Source organism: Dama dama, chromosome 18 (genome assembly GCF_033118175.1).
Source record: "Dama dama isolate Ldn47 chromosome 18, ASM3311817v1, whole genome shotgun sequence".
Lineage (NCBI taxonomy): Eukaryota > Metazoa > Chordata > Mammalia > Artiodactyla > Cervidae > Dama > Dama dama.
Window position 1 is genome coordinate 76,592,677 of NC_083698.1, and position 21,391 is coordinate 76,614,067.

Below are 21,391 nucleotides of genomic sequence, written 5' to 3' on the forward strand. Positions count from 1 at the left end.
AAATTCAGCATGACGGGGGTTAAGGAAGGAAGTAGATGGGCAAGTAGCAGGCTTGATCAGCATACTAAGAAGTTTGGATTTAATTACCCAAGCAGAAGGGCTTCCTTTGTGGCTCAGCAGTAAAGAATCCACCTGCAATGCTGGAGATGCAGGTTTGATCCCAGGGTTGGGAAGATCCCTGGAGGAGGGAGTGGCTACTCACTCCAGTATTCTTGCGTGGAGAACCCCATGGACAGAGGAGCCTGGTGGGCTACAGTCCATAAGGGTCACAAAGAGTCAGACGTGACTGAAGGGACTCAGCATGCAGACATGCATACATAAAAGTCATTCCAAAACATATGTAAATTAAAAAGGAAAAATCCATTATAAAGGAGCTACTTTACATAAGGCTCAATCCAAGAATCTACAGCTGGTACTGGGGGAAGGGAGTGGACCGCTGTATTTCTTTCATTGACTTGTTCATTCTGGGCCTGGCCTAGCTTGTTTGGGATTCAAACAAAATTCCAGACAAAGGCTAGAGAAAGGTTTAGTTTCCTGTTGCCACTGTAACAAATGATCTAAAAGTTAGTGACTTAAAACAACCCAAATTTATTTTTTTACATTTCTGGAGTCAGAAGTCTGAAATGAGCCTCACCAGAGTAAAGCTGACTTTTTCCTGAAGCCAAGTCTCACCTTTTGCCCAAGTTTTTGAAGAGTAGTTTCTGTCTTCTCCCTGGGAGCTTTGTTCTGTCCCTAAAACCATGCTGACAAACTTGTTCTCACAGAATATGGGAAAAAATCAATGATTCCATCGTGTTCTTGCCTTCTTCTTTCCTATGCCAGGATCTGAGTTCTGTTTCTGAATACCAACCCTGTGACTGAGGCCTTGCCAAGCAGAAGGATGTACATGGGATCCACTGCACACTTTTCGTTAGGGTTCTGTGATGTCCCTTGAACCTACCATTCTATTTGCATTTTCTTTCAGGACCACTTGCCATCTCTTGGTAAACATTGTTGCTGTTGTTTAGTCACTAAGTCATATCCTACTTTTTTGCAACCCCAGAGACTATAGCCCACCAGGTTCCTCTGCCCGCAGGATTTGGGGCTCTCAAGATATGGCTTCCCTGGGGGCTCAGATGGTAAAGAATTCCCTGGTGGCTCAGACGGTAAAGAATCTGCCCTCAATGCAGGAGACCTGGGTTTGATTCCTGGGTCGAGAAGATCATCTGGAGAAGGGAATGGGTACCCACTCCAGTGCTCTTGTTTAGAGCATTCCATGGACAGAGGAGCCTGGTGGGTTGCAGTCCATGGGATCGCAAAGAGAAGGATATGACTGAGCAACTAACACAAACATAGACCGTAGTCCATCAGGTTCCTCTGTCCATAGGACTTCCCAGGCAAGAACACTGAAGTGGATTGCCATTTCCTCCTCCTTGGGATCTTCCCAACCCAGGGACTGACCCCACGTCTCCTGCATTGGCAGGCAGATTCTTAACTGCTGAGTCACACTGTATTTACCAGTCATCATGCCCATCTTGGTGGGTTGGCATCCTCTCCATAGCCCATGCACAGGCTGTCCCCTGCCATTCCTCTGATCCACACCCATGTATGATGGGTCAGGGTCCAAGCACTTACATCACTGGGATGCTCCATCCTGCTACAGCAACCAATCTTGCTAGGTTGCTCCGTGGTTTGATGTAAGATCCAGGGATCAATGAAAGATCTTTTGGACTAATGGCATTTTTCAAAATACACCATTAAGATAGTTTTTGGGGTGCTAAGGTTTAGGAATAGCATAGTTATCTTTTTCTTATCACACAATTTACATTCTATAGACATAGCTTGTGTGCATGGAAGTATATAAGGAGGGTTTTTTCCCCAAGTACAGGAATTAATACTATACTTTTTATTAGTGAATTCTATGAAGAGATCATCTATGTTATTAAAAAGAAAAAAGTTAGGTTAATTTTTACTGAACTGTTTTTAGTCTTACAGTTTAGGTAAATTTTTCTCTTTGTGAAATACAGACTTAAAAGTCTTAAGTCACTGAAACATTTTCAAAAGCATTTAATAAGTAAATAAGGCAGATAATACATATTAAAACATTTCTCACTTAGAGGTAGAGATATTGCTAGTGCTATTATAGAATCATCATAATTAAAATAAGGTTTCCATTAAGTATTTGGAATCCAGTTCTCAGCCTATACTACTTTATTCAGTCTCTTGCCTCCATCCAATATCACTGAACTTCCCCCAGCACAAAGTAGACCTCACACATATAACAAACATAACTGACATTTGTATAATACTTAAAATATTTGACACAACATTTTAAAATGGGTCACATAAATGCTCACACACTTCAAATGGGATATATAAGCCATAAGTATAGGATTGGATTACTTATGTTAATAAAAATATGTATATGTATTTTTGTACATCCGCTCAAAATATATGTATCTGCTAAAGTCTAAAACTGACAGATTTTCCAGGCAGAGAAAGAAAAATATCATATGATATTACTTATATATGGAATCTAAGAAAATGATACAAAGGAATTTATTTACAAAACAGAAACAGACTCACAGACTTTGAAACTAACTATGGTTACCAAACGGAAAAGGCGGAAGGAAGAAAAAATTAGGAGGTTGGGATTAACATATACACTGCTATATATGTAATATAATCAGCAAGGACCTATTGTATAGTATGGGAAATTTTATTCAATATTCTGCAATAACCTGTATGGGGAAAGTTATACATGTGTGTATGTATAACTAACTCACTCTGTGGTACACCTGAAACTAACACAACATTATAAATCAAATATACTCCAATGTAAAATTTAAAAAAATTTTAAAGAGATAAAAAAGCTGACATATTTTCAAATAATCCAGCAGTCTTAACAGAGTGTTGTAGAAGAAAAAAGTATATTTCAAAGGCTTAATTCTCACTAACATACTGAAATTGACATTCTTATTAGAAAACAAAAATAAATTGGCATTAGGATTTGCAGGAACATAGATTTGGGTGGGTGTGATAACAGGCATAACACCTATAATAGAAACAGACAAAATTGAATTTTGTGGTAACACCAGGATTTGCCTGTGGACAGTAGAGATGGCTTTTTCTACCTTTTTGGCGCGGGGAGGGGAGCAGGTCATGTTTTCAACCACATTTTAGATGTCAACCATATATTCCATTGCAAAAATAAAAAATGATGTTATAACAGAGTTCCACATGATTAAGTAGAAGAGCATGGAAATAAACTTTTTTCTTTCTCCCACCTCACAGGGAAGTTTAAATGTTGACATTTCCTTTCATATATGTGAAGTATTTAATAAGCGCAAAGAAGAGTGGTCCAAAGAAAATACATGGCTGAAAACTTAGAGGGTGATGCTTGATATTCAAGAAAAGCACAGGAAGAAGCTGAGTTGTCAGAGCATTTCCTGTGTATAAGAGAAGGTGCATTGGTTGACAGAAGCGGAAGATTTAAATCATTTCAGAAACTATTCAAATAAATGCATTTATTCTATTTTTTCACCACAAATTCCAGTTTTCCCCTCTTTATTTGCCTTCCTTTAGTTTTCTTTGTTATTACCCCCATATCCCTTTAAATAAAGACAATGGAAGCTAATGATAAAGAGAAGTTAAATTTGCTTTTTCTATCAGTTCAGAAGCTTCTGATTCTAAAGTTCATTTTTCTTTGGCCTCAAATATTTAAATAGATAATGTGAAGGCCTAAAAGTAAGTTGGTTACTTTTTATTTCAAGGGAAACGCACAGTTTTAGGGGTTAGTTTTTTTTATAAAAACATCCTGCCCTCAAAAGCATCTGGATCCCAGGCAGAGGGTTTGGGGAATGACTGAATGCAAAGAGCCCAAGAATTATCTTCAAGCAAAGTTTGGTTCAGTGTTTTGTTTTGTTTTGTGAAAAGAATCCATTGTCATAGAAAATATCTTGTTATTTCAACTAGAATAACTACCTTTGGTTTGGAGTTCCTATAGCTTTAAGACTAACGTGTTTTAAATAACACCTTTTTTTTTTCTTGGTCTTATTAGATAATTTCACAATTCAAGATGCAGGAAAATAGACCAGGAAGAATATTGTTTGTCATTCAGTGCAAATGAAGAGGCATTCATTATTAAAACTCGTTGGATCTCCAATGCCAAATATGGAGTAAGCTGTCATACTTTCTGAAGACTCAGAGATCCCACTGCTATATGAAGGCAAAAGAAGACTGAGAAACACCTTGGTGACATTTTGATTATAATTTGAGCTATCATGAGAACAAAGAACTTCTAAAATTTGAATAATATATTTACAAAACAGAAATGGAGTCATCCATGTAGAAAACAAACATGTTTACCAAGGGGGGAGGGGGGAAGGAGAATTGTGAGAATAACTGTGAGATAATTGTGAGAATGACATATAAACACACTACTGGATATAAAATATATAGGTAACCAACAAGGACCTACTGTGGAGCACAGGGAAGTCTTCTCAACGTTCTGTAACGATCCACCTGGGAAAAGAATCCTAAAAAGACTTCGTATATGTACACATAGGATTCATTTTACTGTATAGGTGGAGCCAGTGGTAAAGAGCCTGCCTGTCAAAGCAGGAGATGAAAAAGATGCAGTTTGATCCCTGGGTTGGAAAGATCCCCTAGAGGAGGGAATGGCAACCCACTCCAGTGTTCTTGCCTGGAAAATCCCAAGGACAGAGGAGCCTGGCGGGCTACAGTCCAGAGGGTCACAAAGAGTCAGACACGACTGACACAACTTAGCACACAGCACACCGTACACCTGAAACTAACAGCGCTGTAAATCAACTACACTCCAACAGAAATTAAAAAAAAAAAAAAAAATTGGAACAATAGAGAAAGATGAGCCTGCAGCACCACCAAGGAGAAGTTCTCTCCTCTGAACGAGCATGCTGCCACACCTGTGGTCTGCCCTGGAGAGGTGGGCAAGAGTCCGGGCAGTGGCCACGCTCCTGTCCATGAACCTGGCAGCTCACCTTGGACTCCAGGCCACGGAGGAAGGAAACAGACCTGGGGCTGCCTTCACGGGAAGCACTGACAGGGCGGATGCCTTAACAGATCCAATTCAGCGAAACGACTCCAATTAAATTTCATTTAAAAATACAATCTTCAGGATTATATTGTTTTGCTTTTAAAGCCTACTCCACCCTACTCTCTTGAATGATTCCAGAAGAATTGTTTAGGTAACTTACTTTTTTAAAACCTTCCTGTCAGAGCTGGTTTTTCCATCAGTCCTAATACACCATTTATATTTTTTTAAGAAAAGAAGAAAGCATTATAAAGATAGCCAAACAAGATGATATATATCATCTCTGCTAAGGTCCTGCTATGGAACTGAATTCCTTAAGTTTGAAATGCGTTCCATGAATGTAAAAGACATAAGCAGTCAGTCCTGATGGCTAAAAAAGGAGAATGAGGTAACAGTAACACTGATGGCTGTTTGTCTCAAATGTCCTATAAATAGGAATGTGAAATTAATTTTTTTTCAGCCTACATTCTCTCTATTGAAGGAAAATACTCTTGCAGTAAGCTGAGGTAAGGTGTTTAATAGAGAAAAATTAACATCTGAATTGTCATTTCCAGGCTTGCAATTTGGGAACTTCTTAACTGAAACAAACAGGATACCAAGGTGCATATTTCCTGTAAAACTCCTGAACGCAGGATGACTCTTTGGTGGGGGGAGCAGACAAATCTACTGGATGCAGGATGACTCTTTGGTGGGGGGAGCAGACAAATCTACTGGGTTTATCTCCCCCTGCTGTATTTGAGCAGCAGGACAGTTGGAAGAGGGCTTACACGAGGCCTGCTATTGTAACAGCTGGTGGCTTTGGCATTTTCGTATAAATATGCAAGCCGAAGAACAATTTCTCCTTTCTAATTGGCCCCGTTTCCCCTTTCCTGGGACATTCCACAATGCCACCAACAATGAAGTGCTCAGAGAGGAGGAATCATTTCTGTTTATGTGAAAATAGATCTGAACTCTGCAAGGCAAGGGAAGAAATAATAAAAAAAAAAAGCTTCAAAGACAAACACAGAGAAGTTATAATCAAATCTGGATGCTGTTTCTGAGATCTGACAGAGCTCCTCCATACACCAGCGCTGCATATGCCGGGAGCTAGGACCAACTAACTACCTTCCAGCCCTGTCTGCTCCATCCCCTGCGTAGCCCCGGCCAAGCTGTTTGCTGAAGCTGAGCCACGGCCCTGCCTGGGTTAAGCATGGATAATGCTCTCAAACACAAGCAAACTGTCTCATGCTCAGGGGTGCTTCCTATATACTAAGCCATTGGTTTCAAGTTTATAAAAGTGATGATCAAAAATGCCTTCAGGAGGCAGCATAGCATCGCAATAAGAGGGCATGGATTTTTGAGTCACTCACAATTGAAGGCAAACTCACTGCTACGTACTGGTTGTGTGACCTCGGTCATGCTATTTAATTTCTCTGAGGCTCAGTTTGCTCATCTGTAAAATGGGGATACCAACATCTCTCTGAGTGGCAATAGAAAGATTAGAATCTGTTTTATGAAAAGCACCTAATGCAGAGTCAAAAGTATTAGCAAGTTTCATCACCTGCTCTTGATGGTAACTATTCTTATTACTCATTGGAAAAGACCCTGCTGCTGGGAAAGATTGAGGGCAGAAAAAGACAACAGAGGAGAAAATGGTTGGATGGCATCACTGACTCAATGGACATGAGTTTGAGCAAACTCCAGAGGATAGTGAAGGACAGGGAAGCCTGGCGCGCGGCACTCCATGGAGTTGAAGAAAGTTGGACACAACTTAGCAACGGAACAACAATCCTTATTACATTTTACATCACAAAGTATATCTCCACACACAGTGTAACATAATGCATAGATTTTCTGTGATTCTAACCAGCAAGGATATTGCTATAATTCAGTTTAAGGGAAAACACGTGCAGAGTCTTGAAGCAATCCTAAATGTTGTGACCAGCTCACAACATCCTGGAGCAAATTAAATATTGTGCTCTATTCTTTGATTTCTGCTCCTAAGAAACATGAAAATGTGTGCATCCTTTTTAAAGGAAAAAGAAAAGTTTGGTTGACACCAGGATATAGGAAAGAAAAGTTTCATCCTGAATCTTTGTCCAAATAATTCCACTGACTTCCCTTTGATGGCAGTCAAATCACCCTTAGTGGTAAATACTGTTTCCCTAATAGAGTTCAAATCCAGCTTTCCTTTTGGTGCTTAAAGCCTGTTTCTTCTCATTTGCCACATTAGGCAATTAATTGGGTATTTATAGGCAGCTATCATATACCCCACTGTCATCGCTACTCAGTCATACATCTTAAATTCTCCACATCTTGTACTTAAACCCTACCCCTTAATCACCTCATCATCTTTGTCACATTTTAAAATTTTCCTTCCACTTAATCAACTCCATTTTCTAAATGAGAGTAGGAACCATTGTGCAGGATTCTACTAATGTAGCTTTCCTGAGGCTCAATGAAGATAAAGTATTTTCTTCTTAAGCGATTTCCTTAGATCCCAGGATAGTTTCTGCTTGTAGTGCAAGAGCATCACCATGGGAGCTGTTCTTGATCTGCACTTCGGTGTTGCCCTCAATCCATTTCCATTATTAATGCCTTGGAAAGAGGCACTCACGAGTGGGAGCTGAGCCAACTTGGAGTGGAGCACTCCCTCCCCGAGTACAGCCACTGGGCCACACAGACACCCACACGCCTGTCTCTCCTGCCCAGTGTTCATAGGTGTTCAGACCTCATAGGGAAAAGAAACCCCTCCTGGTATTCCTCACACCTTCCTTGGTCCCTTGAGCTAAGAAACAAGAAAAATTCTTATGGCCAGAAGATGGGCAGCTTTCTATTTTGTCTGTCTCACCCTTTGTTAGTGTCAACTAGTTAATTTTTCTAGTGAATGACCATTACAATCTGTTCCATGTGGCTCCAAGGTACAGATGTTCTCAGTGCGGTGACCTACCACATGCTTTTCCATGGGATCTTAATAAAAGTTCTGGAAAGAAAAGGGCTCCATTGTCAAATAAGTTAAGGAAACTTGACATCTCCTTCTTAAAGACTCAAAGCTATCATAGAATGTTAATGGATCTGAGAAACATCTAAGTAAAGAAAATCCACAGACCTTTGTTTAAGGCAGCTTCCCAAACTTGTTGGGACAACAGAGTCATTTCTTGGTGGGACAACCATGAGGACATCAAGAAAGTAGTTTCTGCAGAGTGTATTTTGGAAATGCTGCACCATCCTGTGGTTCTCCTCCCACTTTCCCTAAACAAGCTGTCATTGTCTGTGATCTCCGAATCACTGTTTTCACCTGGGTGATCTGTCTAGCGCAATGCTGTTTTTGGAGGATGCACTCACATGACTGTGGTATCTACTTACTCTACCGACAACATATCTATCCAAGAGCCCCAAAGCTGGAAGGTAAAGGGGCTGGTTTGGCCCAACGCACATCTGGCAGTGAGAGTCCCAAGGCTTCCATATTGCCACTGTGACTCACCCGGTTGGTCAAGCTCCTTGTCAGTCAGCACTCGGCACAGAGTAGATGGTAGAGAAATGTTTGTTCAACAGAAGTTGAACAAATCAAAAAACAAATCAAAAAAAATGATTTGTTTTACTCTCTTTAGAGAGATATGCATGATTCTTCCAATGTTCCATGTTTGAAAAATAACTAATTGTGTGGATGGTTTTATTTTCCCCCAAGAGTCATGGCTACTGTAGATACTGCTCTGAGTTTATTAGTTATCTATGATGCGCTTCCACTGACTCCTACTCACTGAGCCCTTGGCATGTGTTATTATTTAATTATCGTAAGTGAAGGAAGTGTTTGATCTTCACATTACAGAGAAGGCAGATGTCATTGAGACAGATTAGGAAGGCTGTCTAGTGTCTCCAACCTTTTCTTGTAGAGCTGGGTTTGTACTCAGATTCCCCTGATGAAGCCCAAACATACTCCACTCTATACCACACATGTACAACACATGCGAATGGGAAAACAGCCTAGAAGTTAGCTAATTTTTTCTAGCAATCATGTATCTTATTGCAATAATATATGTAACATAAAATGTATCATTTCCACCATTTTTCATATGTGTGCAATTCTGTGGCATTAAGTACATTCACACTGTTGTAACCATCACTGCCATCCATCCCCAGAACTTTCCCATCTTCCCCAACTGAGATTCTTTACCCATTAAACCCTAACTTTCCATTCCTCCCCACCCAGTCCTGGGCAACCACCTTTCTCCTTTCTCTCTCTATGAATTTAACTACTCTAAGTCCCTCATATACGTGGAATCATACAGAATTTGTCACTAATTTTTTGGCCTCACCATGTGGCATGTGGGATCTTGGTTCCCCAACCAGGGATTGAACCTGCGCCCCATGCAGTGGAAGCATAGAGTCTTATCCACTGGACCACCAGGGGGTGGTGGTGGTGGTGTAGTTGCTAAATTGTGTCCGACTCTTGAGACCCCATGGACTGTAGCCAGCCAGGCTCCTCTGTCCATACTGGAGTAGGTTGCCATTTCCTTCTCCAGCGGGTCTTCCTGACCCAGGGATCGAACCCCAGTCTCCTGCATTGCAGGCAGAACCACCAGGGAAGTCCCTAATTTTTAAATTCTTGCTTTGGCCATAGAATCAACCACTCTGAAAAAAATCACGGTAACGTTTTTATATCAATACAACGCTGTTTGCAGGTTAATTAAAGTTGCTCGAAGGGAATTGGCTTGAACTTGGAAATAAAACCAGCCCCCAGTGAGCAAGAAGAAATCTGCCCATGTAGCAAGGACAGATCACTGCAAAGATGAGAAATCTGGGTAAGTCAAGGTGGCAGCTTAGCACCGTGGGTCTTTTGATGACTGAAATGTGGATATATTTCCCAAACATTTCTCTTTTTCCCCCCCTTTCAAACTGCTTTTCTGTTAATGTGTGAAAACAGTACAACTTGAGGGAAATGTAATCCACATGTTTTGGTGCATTTACACTTATATGCTCTTGAGAATACTGAAATGGCCTAACAATATATTTACTGGTGGACCTTTTTTCATAGAAACATAATAATAGACTAAAAAACAAACTTAATCCCTAAAGGAGGAAGCTCAATCTAAGTTTAAATTATTGAAATTTAAACTTTCTTAAATATATTTCCAAGCTCATCTTTAAATGAAACTTTTAAAATATATTAATCTGTCTTTAGACTAGAGACTAAAGTTGTAGATAAAAAAATTCAATAACTGGTTCAACTTTGTTTTTTGGCTCAACTTTAGGAGACAGTAGGAAATGGGGAAAAAAAGAGGACAGATTTCAGGGATGTTCAGACCTGGATTCCAATTGGTGCTGTAAAACTTAGTAAATCTCAAATTTTCTCATCCCATAAAATGGACATAATAATGTATGGATTACAGAATTTTTCTAGAGCTTAAATAAATCATATGCATAAACAACTCATATATATAGTACATATAGACAAGGCATACATTCCTCTGTTTCAAATTTGAATGTTCCACATGCAATGATGTTATTAAAATCTATTCACAAAAGGCATTTATATGCAGCAATGTAAATTATATTTTTCTTTTAAACTAAAAGAATGCAAAGATCAATCCCATGAAAGCAAGAAAAGGCACTAAAAGGTAAAGTCAGTTACTTAAGGTCACATATTAACTTGAAGGCCCAGCAACAAAGAGAAAGCAGTTCATTACAAATTTATGGGACATAAACCGTTGAGGATATTTTTTTAAATCTATGTAGGGTTGTATTTCTCTTTCTGTGGCTAAAGCATCTTGGTGCTTTTACTTCACCATATACTCTTCTGAAATCTCCCCAGATGTCTTGTACTTTTTCTTAATTTTTAATTTAATTAAAACTAGGTGGTTTTTTTGTTTGGCTTCATTGTTTGAAAAGCATGATTTCTAGCAAAGGGTGGAATATAGAGTTCATAGGAACAGTTTCAACAGACACAGGGTTCTGAGGAGGTCTAACAGGTCACCCAGTCCGAGCGTTACATCACCACCATGACTTACATGATGTTCTGATGAAGGACAAGCTGGGAAGCACTGCAAGGTCCCTCATGCCTCCTCCTCTAGGCACCGCCCTAATCTCAGTCGAAGGATGAGCCCAGGGACACAGTGATGGCTCATGCCATGCCAGAGAAAGATACGACTGCTGGGAGATAGGGTTCCATAAAAGTCAGTACACAGTTCACACAGAAGACAGCATTCACTCCTGCTAAAAAGGAGACCAGCAATGAATCTCACAGACCCAGTTCAATGCCAAATAAACCCATAAACTTGGAAGGTGATCGCATGAGTGGAATTTCGCAAATGACCCATTGGTTAGGTTTAACTATCTGAAGGGTTTATCTAAGATGTTTTGTCTTTTATTTTGATGTGGACCATTTTTAAAGTGTTAATTGAATTTGTTACAACAGTACTTCTATGTTTTGTTTCTTGGGGCACCAGGCATGTGGGATCTTAGCTCTGGACCAGGAATTGAATTTGCATCCCCTGGGCTAGAAGGCAAAAAGTCTTAACCACCAGGACCTCCAGGCAAGTCCCCTCAAAGCCCTTATTTAACCCTTTCACTACCATTTCTTTGCCTCCACCAACACTTCTTATTAGTATTTACAGTACAGTGTATGCCTAGTCAAAATTCAACTATAATCCTTTTAAATCAAAAGGTGGTTTACTCTACTGATATTTTTTTTTTAATGTTTAAGTCTTCTTAACAGAATTAATCTTGACATCTTAAGGAAATGGATTTAAGGAGAACAATTTTCCCATGGCATTCAGCCCAATTGCCATCTTTGCATGAACCATAGAGTTCCTACCTGGCAATGCTGAAGGAGCACCAAGCCTTTCCTCTTTCAGAGAGGACTAAAGTCACCTTCTCCAGTCGGGAATAAACCCGGCAATGAGGTCAAGCAACTCCTCTAGCCTGAAGCCCACTTGGAGGCAAAGTTAATGTTACTTTTTAATTATCCAATTTAATTCCACAACATGGAAGTCCAAACTGAAAGATAATTTCAAGTCTTGTGCATTTAGTTATTACTTGGTGTCTGATTTTACTCCTCCAACCAATGTACCTGGGTCACGTGCATGTCCTGTGCTTAGTCATTCAGTCACGCCTGACTCTTAGCGACCCCATGGACTGTAGCCCACAAGGCTCCTCTGTCCACGGGATTTCCCATGCAAGAATACTGGGGTGGGTAGGCATCCCCTTCTCCAGGGTATCTTCCCGATCCATGGATGGAAGCCAGATCTCCTGCATTGCAGGTGGATTCTTTACCATCTCAGTCACCAGGGAAGCCCAATTTATACGCCTCAATTAAGTTCAGTTCATTCGCTCAGTCCTGTCTGATTCTTTGAGACCCCATGCCTAATTACATTTAATTATTCTTGAAAAATCTATCATAAATTCAGTATTTAAATCTGATCCAGAAAAAGACTTCTCTGGGTACCCAATGAAAGTTGGAAGTAGCAATTACAGCAAGGACTCAAGAATTGATCCCCAAAAATGTCTTGGATCACCAACTTTCAAGACAAAAATAACAAAACTTGCTGTACTATCAGTGAAACTTCCACTTTCCCTGTGGTTTTTTATTTATGTATTTATTTTATTTTGCTTTGATTTCTAGATTTGTTTCAACATTCAGTGGTCGGCTCAGGTGATGTAAAATACACCTCTAACCTCAAGGATCATTCTAAACAGTGAAACTTGAGAAAACACCCCAAACAATGCAGAAGTCCAATTAAGTAGGTATCCAGGAAAATTCTTTAGCCATATTTGGAAATAGAATTTCTAATAGTGAAAATAACTATGCACCCCAGAACTTCATTGATAACTTAGGACTGATTTGTAACATGAATTTCTGGTCCTTTAGACAGATTCACTTATCTTAGTGTCAGGGTTGATGAGGATGGTTGAAGAGTAACAACTGAGATCTTGGCTCCTTTCCCGGTTCCGAATAACAAGAACGTAAATTCCCTGAGCATGAAAGTCCAGCTCTCACGAAATATTTCTTCCTCACAGCACAGATAAGCATCGTTGATGGAGATCCCTAAGTTATATCAGCGACAGTAACTTGGCTCTTAGGGCTTCTCCAGTTCCTGATGGAAAGACATTCCTGGGGATGCTATTCACTCCTCCTGTTTCCTCCCTGCTCTCGTAGGAAGGAGTCACTCTAGCTATTCATTTCTCACTGAATGGTAATAATGTCTACGACCCTGTCTCACTGTAACGGGACTTCCAGAGAAGGCTGCAGGCACTCAATGTCAAATCATCTGAGAATACGCTGATTTATTTAGCTCTCAGGGCATTGCCATGGGTTAAGAGTTTAATCAAGTTAAAACTAATTGAGGGCTTTGGGAAGTACCATGGCTAGTCTATTTGAAAACCCACGTCCCTGCCAGCTTTCTCTCATTCTGTTAACACTCTGTAGAACCTTCTTCTCATCTCTGTCCTCCTTTCTTACAGCTTAGCCCTGGTCCCTGAAGGAGTATGTTCTTTCTAGAAGACAGATTATACACTGTACACAATGTGAAAACTTTACACACTCTTCCTGTTGTCATCTAAAAGATCTTCCTACCTGGAAGAAATAACTTACCTCACCTTTCACTCTCAGATTGGTTTTACTTAGAATTCCTTATAAGAACCAACATATTTAAACTTTATGGAGGAATATAAGCTGAGACTTTTGTTCCTCTTTAATTTGTCTTTTTTCCTAGTAAGATTTGTGACAACTTTTCCCCACGGCTGTTATCCATTATAGTAATTTAACTAAACTTTGAGGACTTGTGATTTCTGAAACATCATCTAATTTTCTATGTAAAGGGAAGCAAGAAAGCTAAAAGTAACTTTTTAAAAAGCAAGCTGAAGCCTTGTATAGCACAGAAGAGGAAGATTTGTAACTGTGCAAGATACTAGGGGGTCACTGCAATTAATATATGTACTTCAAACTGGAAACAAACTAAAGACATAAAATAAATCTCTTTCAGATAGCTTGCATAGGTAGCCAATCGGTTCATAAAAAAACGCATACTGCTTTAAATTGTCAAAAAGTCATTTTAGTTGTTTTTCATCTAATAGTTGTTTATCCTAATCATCATCCAGAAAACATCTGTTAAGTACTACCTTGGTATAAAGGGTGTTGGTTAGAGTTAAAATGAGTGTCTTTGCCCTTCAGGAGCTTACAAAAGAAAGATGTTTCAGATCATCACTTATTAAAAAAAAGTCTTGCAAAACATTCAGAAATACAGTATGTTAGATCATCAAATAAAGAAGTACATTCAAATTCTAAAAAAGTAGCCATAAAATCCAAATGTCAATATTCCAATAATTTGGTTTGAGCTACATTAATTCATAACTCCAAGAGATGGTGAAGGACAGGGAAGCCTGGGGTGCTGCAGTCCATGGGGTCACAGTGAGTCAGACACGACTTAGTGACTAAACAACAATATTAATTCATAGCAATGACTGTTGTTCTTGAACCCAACGCTCCCTAGCTAAAAATTGTTACAGGTTCCAAATATGAATATTAAAATATAATGAGGAAAAAAAAACTTAAGAAAGTTTTATTTAAAAGAATTTAAAGCTGCTTTCTGAAAACAGATCAGGGGACCAGCAGACAAAGGTAATTCAATTTAAAATCATTTTGTAGGATAGCACACTGCTGCCTTCTCACAACCCTGACACACTCACCACTCAAATACTTCCCAGAAGTGCTACTAGAATCAAATAACGGCCACGCACATTCACCAGGAGGTATCGGGAACAAGTTATGGTGAGAAACTTTAGAGTTATGTGTCAAATTGTATTTCAGTGACATCCTTTGAAGTTTGGAACTCAGCACCAAGACTGTTTTGGCACCTACACAGTACATGGAAGGACAATGTGTTCCTTTTTGGCTAAAAGGCCAGTAGCCAGTGGTAATCACAAGAAGATGAAAATGGAGAATGTGCTCAGTGGAAAGTGGCACTCCTTCCGTATGTGATAACTAGTGTAAGATCTTCCCACTAAAGTCACACATAAGATGATGTTTATATGATGGCCTTTTACTGAGGAAATGTGGTCTGAAATTTAATGTCCTTTTTTTCATTTCACTAATTAATAAATGAAAGTTTTTTCAATTTGAAAACTTAAAATTCAGGACATTAGAAGTTTTACAAAAAATTTTGGTGGTCTAGTGGTTGAGACTCCTTGCTTCACTGCATGGGGCACAGGTTCAATCTTTGGTCAGGGAATTAAGATCCCAGATATCAGGCAGTATGGTCAAAAATTTAAAAAAGAAAAAGAAAAATTCCCATGAAGTTAGAACCATTTTAGAAATCATACCTAAAAGCAGTTAATGAGAGCATCTGCCAAAAATAGGTTTGAGATTCTTCCCAAACTCTTCCTCCAGGTCTCATTCCCACCCACGCCCCGCCTCCACTCATGGCTCAGGTAGTTGAGATCTGAGACCTCAGCCTAGATCCCCTTTACATTTCGATTTGTCTCTAACGTGATCATTAGCTCCTCTTAAGGTCTTATTGTCCTGGCCTCTGGCTACCTCTCCAGGGTCATCTCTATTCCAGCCCTTTCTCAGTTCCTCCAGCACCTTGCTCAGCATCTCCACACCCCTCCCTCAGCCCACAGCAGTTTGGCCCAGCTGGCAACTGGTCATCAGTCATATGTCTGTCTACACTTCATTCTCAGGGACAGCTTTCCTGACCTGCACTCTAGGCGAGGTCTTTCTCATCTGAGCTTTCAGATCATTCTGCTGTTGCCTCTGGTTCTCCATGGAAATGCCCATCTCATTTTTCTGAATTTATTATTCAAAAAAAAGAATCTCTGGCAAACTGTAAGTTCCATGAGTGACTGGGCCTGTCCTGGCTACAACTTTACTACCAGAATATCATAGAGTGTGTGGAACATGGTAGGCTTGGTGACTTGAGTTATGTGTGTGAATGTGGGTGTGTTTAAGGTTTTATCACTCAACCAGGTTACCTTAGTTAACTGTGAGCAAATTAGTAACTTGTGCCCAATGTGATGACATGTCTGTCACTAAACTAATGGTGAGCTAAAACTAACAACTGCTCCACTCACTGGGGACTTACAGAACACCGGATGACTCAAGTTGGGCAGAGAGAGACATGATGCCTTTTCTCAACTCTACTCCAATTAATAATCAGTTTTTTTCTCTACCTTTAACTGTAAAATAGACTATAAAGGTCAAATGAGATAGTAGTTTAACAAACAATGTATGGGAAAAGAACACCAGTATGAGCAAAACTACAACTCACATTTACAGATAATTCATGAGCATTAACTAGTTAGCAAGCTTTAACTCTGACATGCATATACACAAATTAAATTTCATAACTGTTTACTAGAGATTGAAGGTAGTGGGAAATGACATGAAAAGATAGCATGCTGCAATAGATATAAATTAATAAAGGAGACAGTTTGGACTATACTACTTGGTTTATTTTAATATGGATAATGCTTATAAATATTGGAACAATGTATTCAGTGCTGGCAATAATTATTTAAGCAGGAAAAAGAAATTTTGAAGAGGTAAATAGTTTCCCATCCCTGTTAAAAGTATATTTAACATCGGTGGACTAGTAGTTTTAAGGTTTTAATCAACAAGCATCTCCTATAGAGGACCTCTAATATGAGAATCTGAGGGAATGCTGTGGATTTATACCTCTCTTTAAAAGGTGCCATAAATATTATTCTCCAAGAAACAAATTTCTAGTAATGACTAAGACAGACAATCCTTCAGGCAAATAAGTGCAACGTATAGAAAATTCAGTACTGTTCACAAGAGGTTCACTAATAATAAAGGATGTATAAATAAATAGTTTTAATTATGATTGTCACTGTAAATATAAAGATGCAGTTATATATGTGAAACTGTAGAGCTACATTTAATGAATTAAAAAATGTGTCTCCACTGGCTAACTAGAAAACAGTGTAGCATAAAATCATTTTTACCTCAACTCACCTTGCCTGTTTGGTAAATTCAACTCATTGAGGCCTTATGGGAAAATCTGAGCTATTTCTGTGGCATTCATGAGGTCTCCAATGAGGACATCCCTTACAAAGAAATGCAGAACTGTCATTGATAAGTAAAATCAATGAAAATGACAATCCACAGAAAAAATTTAATTATTTACTGATAAATTCTCTTTGCATTTAATATCTCTTGTCCTATCTGAGCAGCCTGCTGCTGAGGAACTTTTTATCTGATGTCTATGAGTGGAATTGCCTCTTCCCTTCATGGGGAGTCCAGATGTGCTGCCCTCAAAAGACACTCAGATTCTAGTTCCAAAAATAATCTAAACACATGCATGTCACCTCAAATCCGAGACTTCTTTTGTTGATAATTCTACAGAGAGAATATAAGGTTAGTAAATAAGATAGACATAGCAAAAAGATGCCTAGGTCCTATCAAAATTAAAGAAACAAAAATAAAATTTTCCAAAAGGAGATTTAAAAGAGATTGCTGTACATCTTAGAATTTTATCAGTATATAATATATGCTCAATAATATAAATGAATAGATAATTTTCTTAGTTTTTATCCACATGCTGTTTTTTTTTTTTTCACTACTTTTCTATAGCCCATAGCTATGTTGGTGGTTTAGTTGCTAAGTCGTGTCTGACTTTTGCGACCCCACGGACCATAGCCCGCCAGGTTCCTCTGTCCATGGGATTTCACAGGCAAGAATACCGTAGTGGGTTGCCATTTCCTTCTCCAGAGAATCTTCCTGACCCAGCGATCTAACCCACATCCCCCGCATTGCAGGCATATTCTTTACCACTGAGCCACCAGGGAAGTCCCATACCCTATAGCATTTCCCTGTTAATATGTGATCCCAATCTCTGATATACTTATACCTACTCTCTCTTACTTACCTCCCTTAATTCAATATAATGTTCTGTATACTCCTAAATATCAGAATTTCCTCCAATATGCTTTATTCATCATACTTCCCTCCTCTCCTTCTTTTCATTTGGCCAATGGCCATGTCTAATCTGTTCTGGGACATTTTTATCCAGCTGCTCCCAAATCTTATAATTAGATTATACCCCAAAACAACTTAAGAACAGCAGTTATTCAAGAAATGAGATCTGATACCTATAGAAGTAAACACTTATGCCATTTGACTGAGGTGACTGAGGGATTTGAGAAATACTCAAATTTCAAGCAAGGCAAACAGGATATAGTTTCAAGAAAACAATAACCAAAGTTATATTCTAACTAATTTTATTATTCTGTTAGAATTAAAGAAAAAATAAGGGAATGATTTGCATATAGTTTGGAAAGAAAGGGACTCAGTGGACAAGTACATAGAGGGGCTTTCCAGCAGTGGCCAGAACAGATACAGCAGATCTGAGGAATAGTCATTTTATGATTACTAGAGAAGTACAGTCTATGGGGGCTGATGGGTTGATTGCAAGCTGTCACTACAATTTGGATACTCTGAAAGTTAGGCCTGAGGCTTCCGGCTACTGGAAAGAGAACTCTCCCTGGACCTGAAAAACTTGTCCATTTACCTTAAGGCCAAAATGTCTTCAGTGAGTCTGTTGGGTATAAGTCAACTTCTACAAATTCAATATATTTTGGACTTACTGAAAGCATTTGGTTTTTTTATCTCAACAAAGCTAAGATCCATACCCTAAACCATAGTATGGGAAGGGAAAAAAAAAAAATGCCCTGGCCTGAGAAGTCAATAGCCTTGCTTGGACACCACCTCTATGGTGCCTGGCTTGCTTTCTCATCATCATATGAGCCAAGTGCAATTTCATAATATTTTCCACATCTATCGCCATCTATCTGTTGGCAGTAACATACAGCACTTATGTGAGTCCGTGATTCCACAGAATGGAGTTACATAATACAAGTAATTTTTGTCACCCAGACAATCAGAGTGAAAACACAAGTCTATAGCCTTAGCAAACATGCTTGTGGGTATGATTCTAGGATTCCCCTTTTATCCAAAATAAAAAATTTGGATAATGTCTTTACAAGCTGTTTGGAGGCTCATCAGTTACGTGCAAATATCAGCACATGGAATAAATTTATGAAGAAAGGAGTTAAGAAAAATAAAGATTTTCAAACCTGGGACTGATATCTTCCCCACAGTTGGATGCTTCATCTCCATAATGAGGTCATTGTGTAACACCTAAAATATAAAAAAAGAGAGAAAAATTACTTACAAAGTAAATTTATGTTCAATCTCCAGGGATGTGAAAAGCTACCTATTCAATCCACTGAAAAAAATGATTACAAAACATAGAGATTTTTGAGATATTAATTTGAAATTATTTGAGGTTAAAATGTTTTCATTTTATATTAGACCAAGTGAAGCCAAAAAAAATTAGAAGACTCAAGGACTAGCCAACTTCATTTTTATAGTCTTCTTAGTCTTAAAAATGCTATTTGCTCTTAAATACAGGGTGTGAGTCCCCTCTTTTCATCTATTTTTGATCCTCTAAATATCAAAGCTCAGCCTCTTCCTCCATGATCTCAAGCAGGATTAGACCAAGGTCAACTGCAGAAGGACAGAATATGAGAGGAAACAGGACCTGGAACAGAGGAGCGCACTGTAGTACATATGTGCTCATAGCAATTTCTTCAGTGGAAGGTGTGGGGAGTCAGTCCAGTTTGAAAGGTGAATCAGAATATCTAGGAGGCCCAGGGACTACAGAAAGTGGACAAATCAAAGACACTGTGACAAGCCATGAGCAGAGCCAGCTGATAGGGAGCCCAGGTTGGAGTAGATCCTAGTCAGAGGCCTGAGCAGGAGACTGAAACCAAAGATGTTCTCAGTGGTCACAAGACCTTACTCATAAGACCAGGTTTTATACCTAGCACAAACTCAGAAAACTAGGACAACTGAGAAAAAAAGCCAGAAATCCCATCGTGGAGGACTGATTCAATCTCATGCACCGGACCAAGACAGGTATTTGGTGTCTCATCAAAAAAGTGGGTCTTCCCAGATGGCACTAGTAGTAAAGCACCCATCTGTCAATGCAGGAGACATAAGAGAAGCAGGGTCAGGCCCTGGGTAGGGAAGGTCCCCTGGAGGAGGGCATGGCAATCGACTCCAGTATTCTTAACTAGAGAATCCCAAGGACAGAGCCTGGTGGACAATAGTTCATAGGGTTGCAAAGAGTCAGACACGACTGAAGCACACATCCAGAAAACAAGGCAGACTTGACCTCAGGGTTAAGAGTCAAGGCAGTTACTAGGACAGGGGTATTCTATCAGAGCCCGACCAGCAGAAAGGTGGCTTGATGCTGAATCATTTGGCTACTCCCCTTCATGGATCACAGCCTTATTGTGGCGAAGGGACTTGCATAATTCAGTGAAGCTATGAGCCATGCCCTGCAGGGTCATCCAAGACAGACAGGTGAGATCATTGTGAAGAGTTCTGACAAAACCTGGTCCACTGGAGGAGGAAATTGCAAGTATTCTTGCCATGAAAACCCTATGAACACTATGAAAAGGCAGAAAGATACGACACCAGAAGATGAGTCCCCTGGATTGGAAGGTGTCCAATATGCTACCGGGGAACAGCAAAAGGCAATTACTTATAGTTCCAGAAAGAATGAAACAGCTGGACCAAAGTGGAAATAGCACTCAATTGTGGAAGCGTCTGTGGTGAAAGTAAGGTTCAGTGCTGTAAAGAACAGTATTGCATAGGAACCTGGAATGTTAGGTCCACAAATCAAGGTAAATTGGACATGGTCAAGCAGGAGATGGCAAAATTGAACATCGACAACTTAGGAATCAGTGAACTAAAATGGACAGGAATGGGCTACATTAATTCAGATGACAGTTATATCTACTACTGTGGTCAAGAATTACTTAGAAGAAATGGAGTAGCCCTCATAGTCAACAGAAGAGTCTGAAATGCAGTACTCAGGTACAGTCTCAAAAACAACAGAATGATCTCAGTTTGTTTCCAAGGCAAACCATTCAGCATCACAGTAATCCAAGTTTATGCCCCAACCACTGATGCCAAAGAAGCTGAAGTTGACTGGTTCTATGAAGACCTACAACACCTTCTAGAACTAACACCAAAATTAAAAAAAAAAAAAAAAGATATCTTTTTCATCATAGGGGATTGGAATGCAAAAAAAGGAAGTCAAGAGACATCCTGAATCATATGGAAGTTTGACTTTGGAGTACAAAATGAAGCAGGGAAAAAGCTAACAGTTTTGTCAAGGGAACACACTGGTCATCGCAAACACCCTTTCCCAACAATCCAAGAAATGACTCTACACATGGATATCACCAGATGGTCAAAACCAAAATCAGATTGATTATGTTCTTTACAACCAAAGATGGAAAAGCTCTATACAGTTAGCAAAAACAAGAGCT

The 21,391-nt window shown here is 39.3% G+C and overlaps 1 protein-coding gene across 4 annotated transcripts in view; it reads right to left on the reverse strand.

The window, feature by feature from the left end:
- Positions 1–21,391, reverse strand: part of SUGCT (succinyl-CoA:glutarate-CoA transferase) — a 971,520-nt gene that overhangs the window by 307,820 nt on the left and 642,309 nt on the right. For all 4 annotated transcript variants that reach the window (XM_061165661.1, XM_061165659.1, XM_061165660.1 and 1 more), the window contains exon 13: positions 19,124–19,187. In XM_061165661.1, coding sequence (XP_061021644.1) covers positions 19,124–19,187 — 64 coding nt within the window. The remainder of the gene's footprint in view (positions 1–19,123; positions 19,188–21,391) is intronic.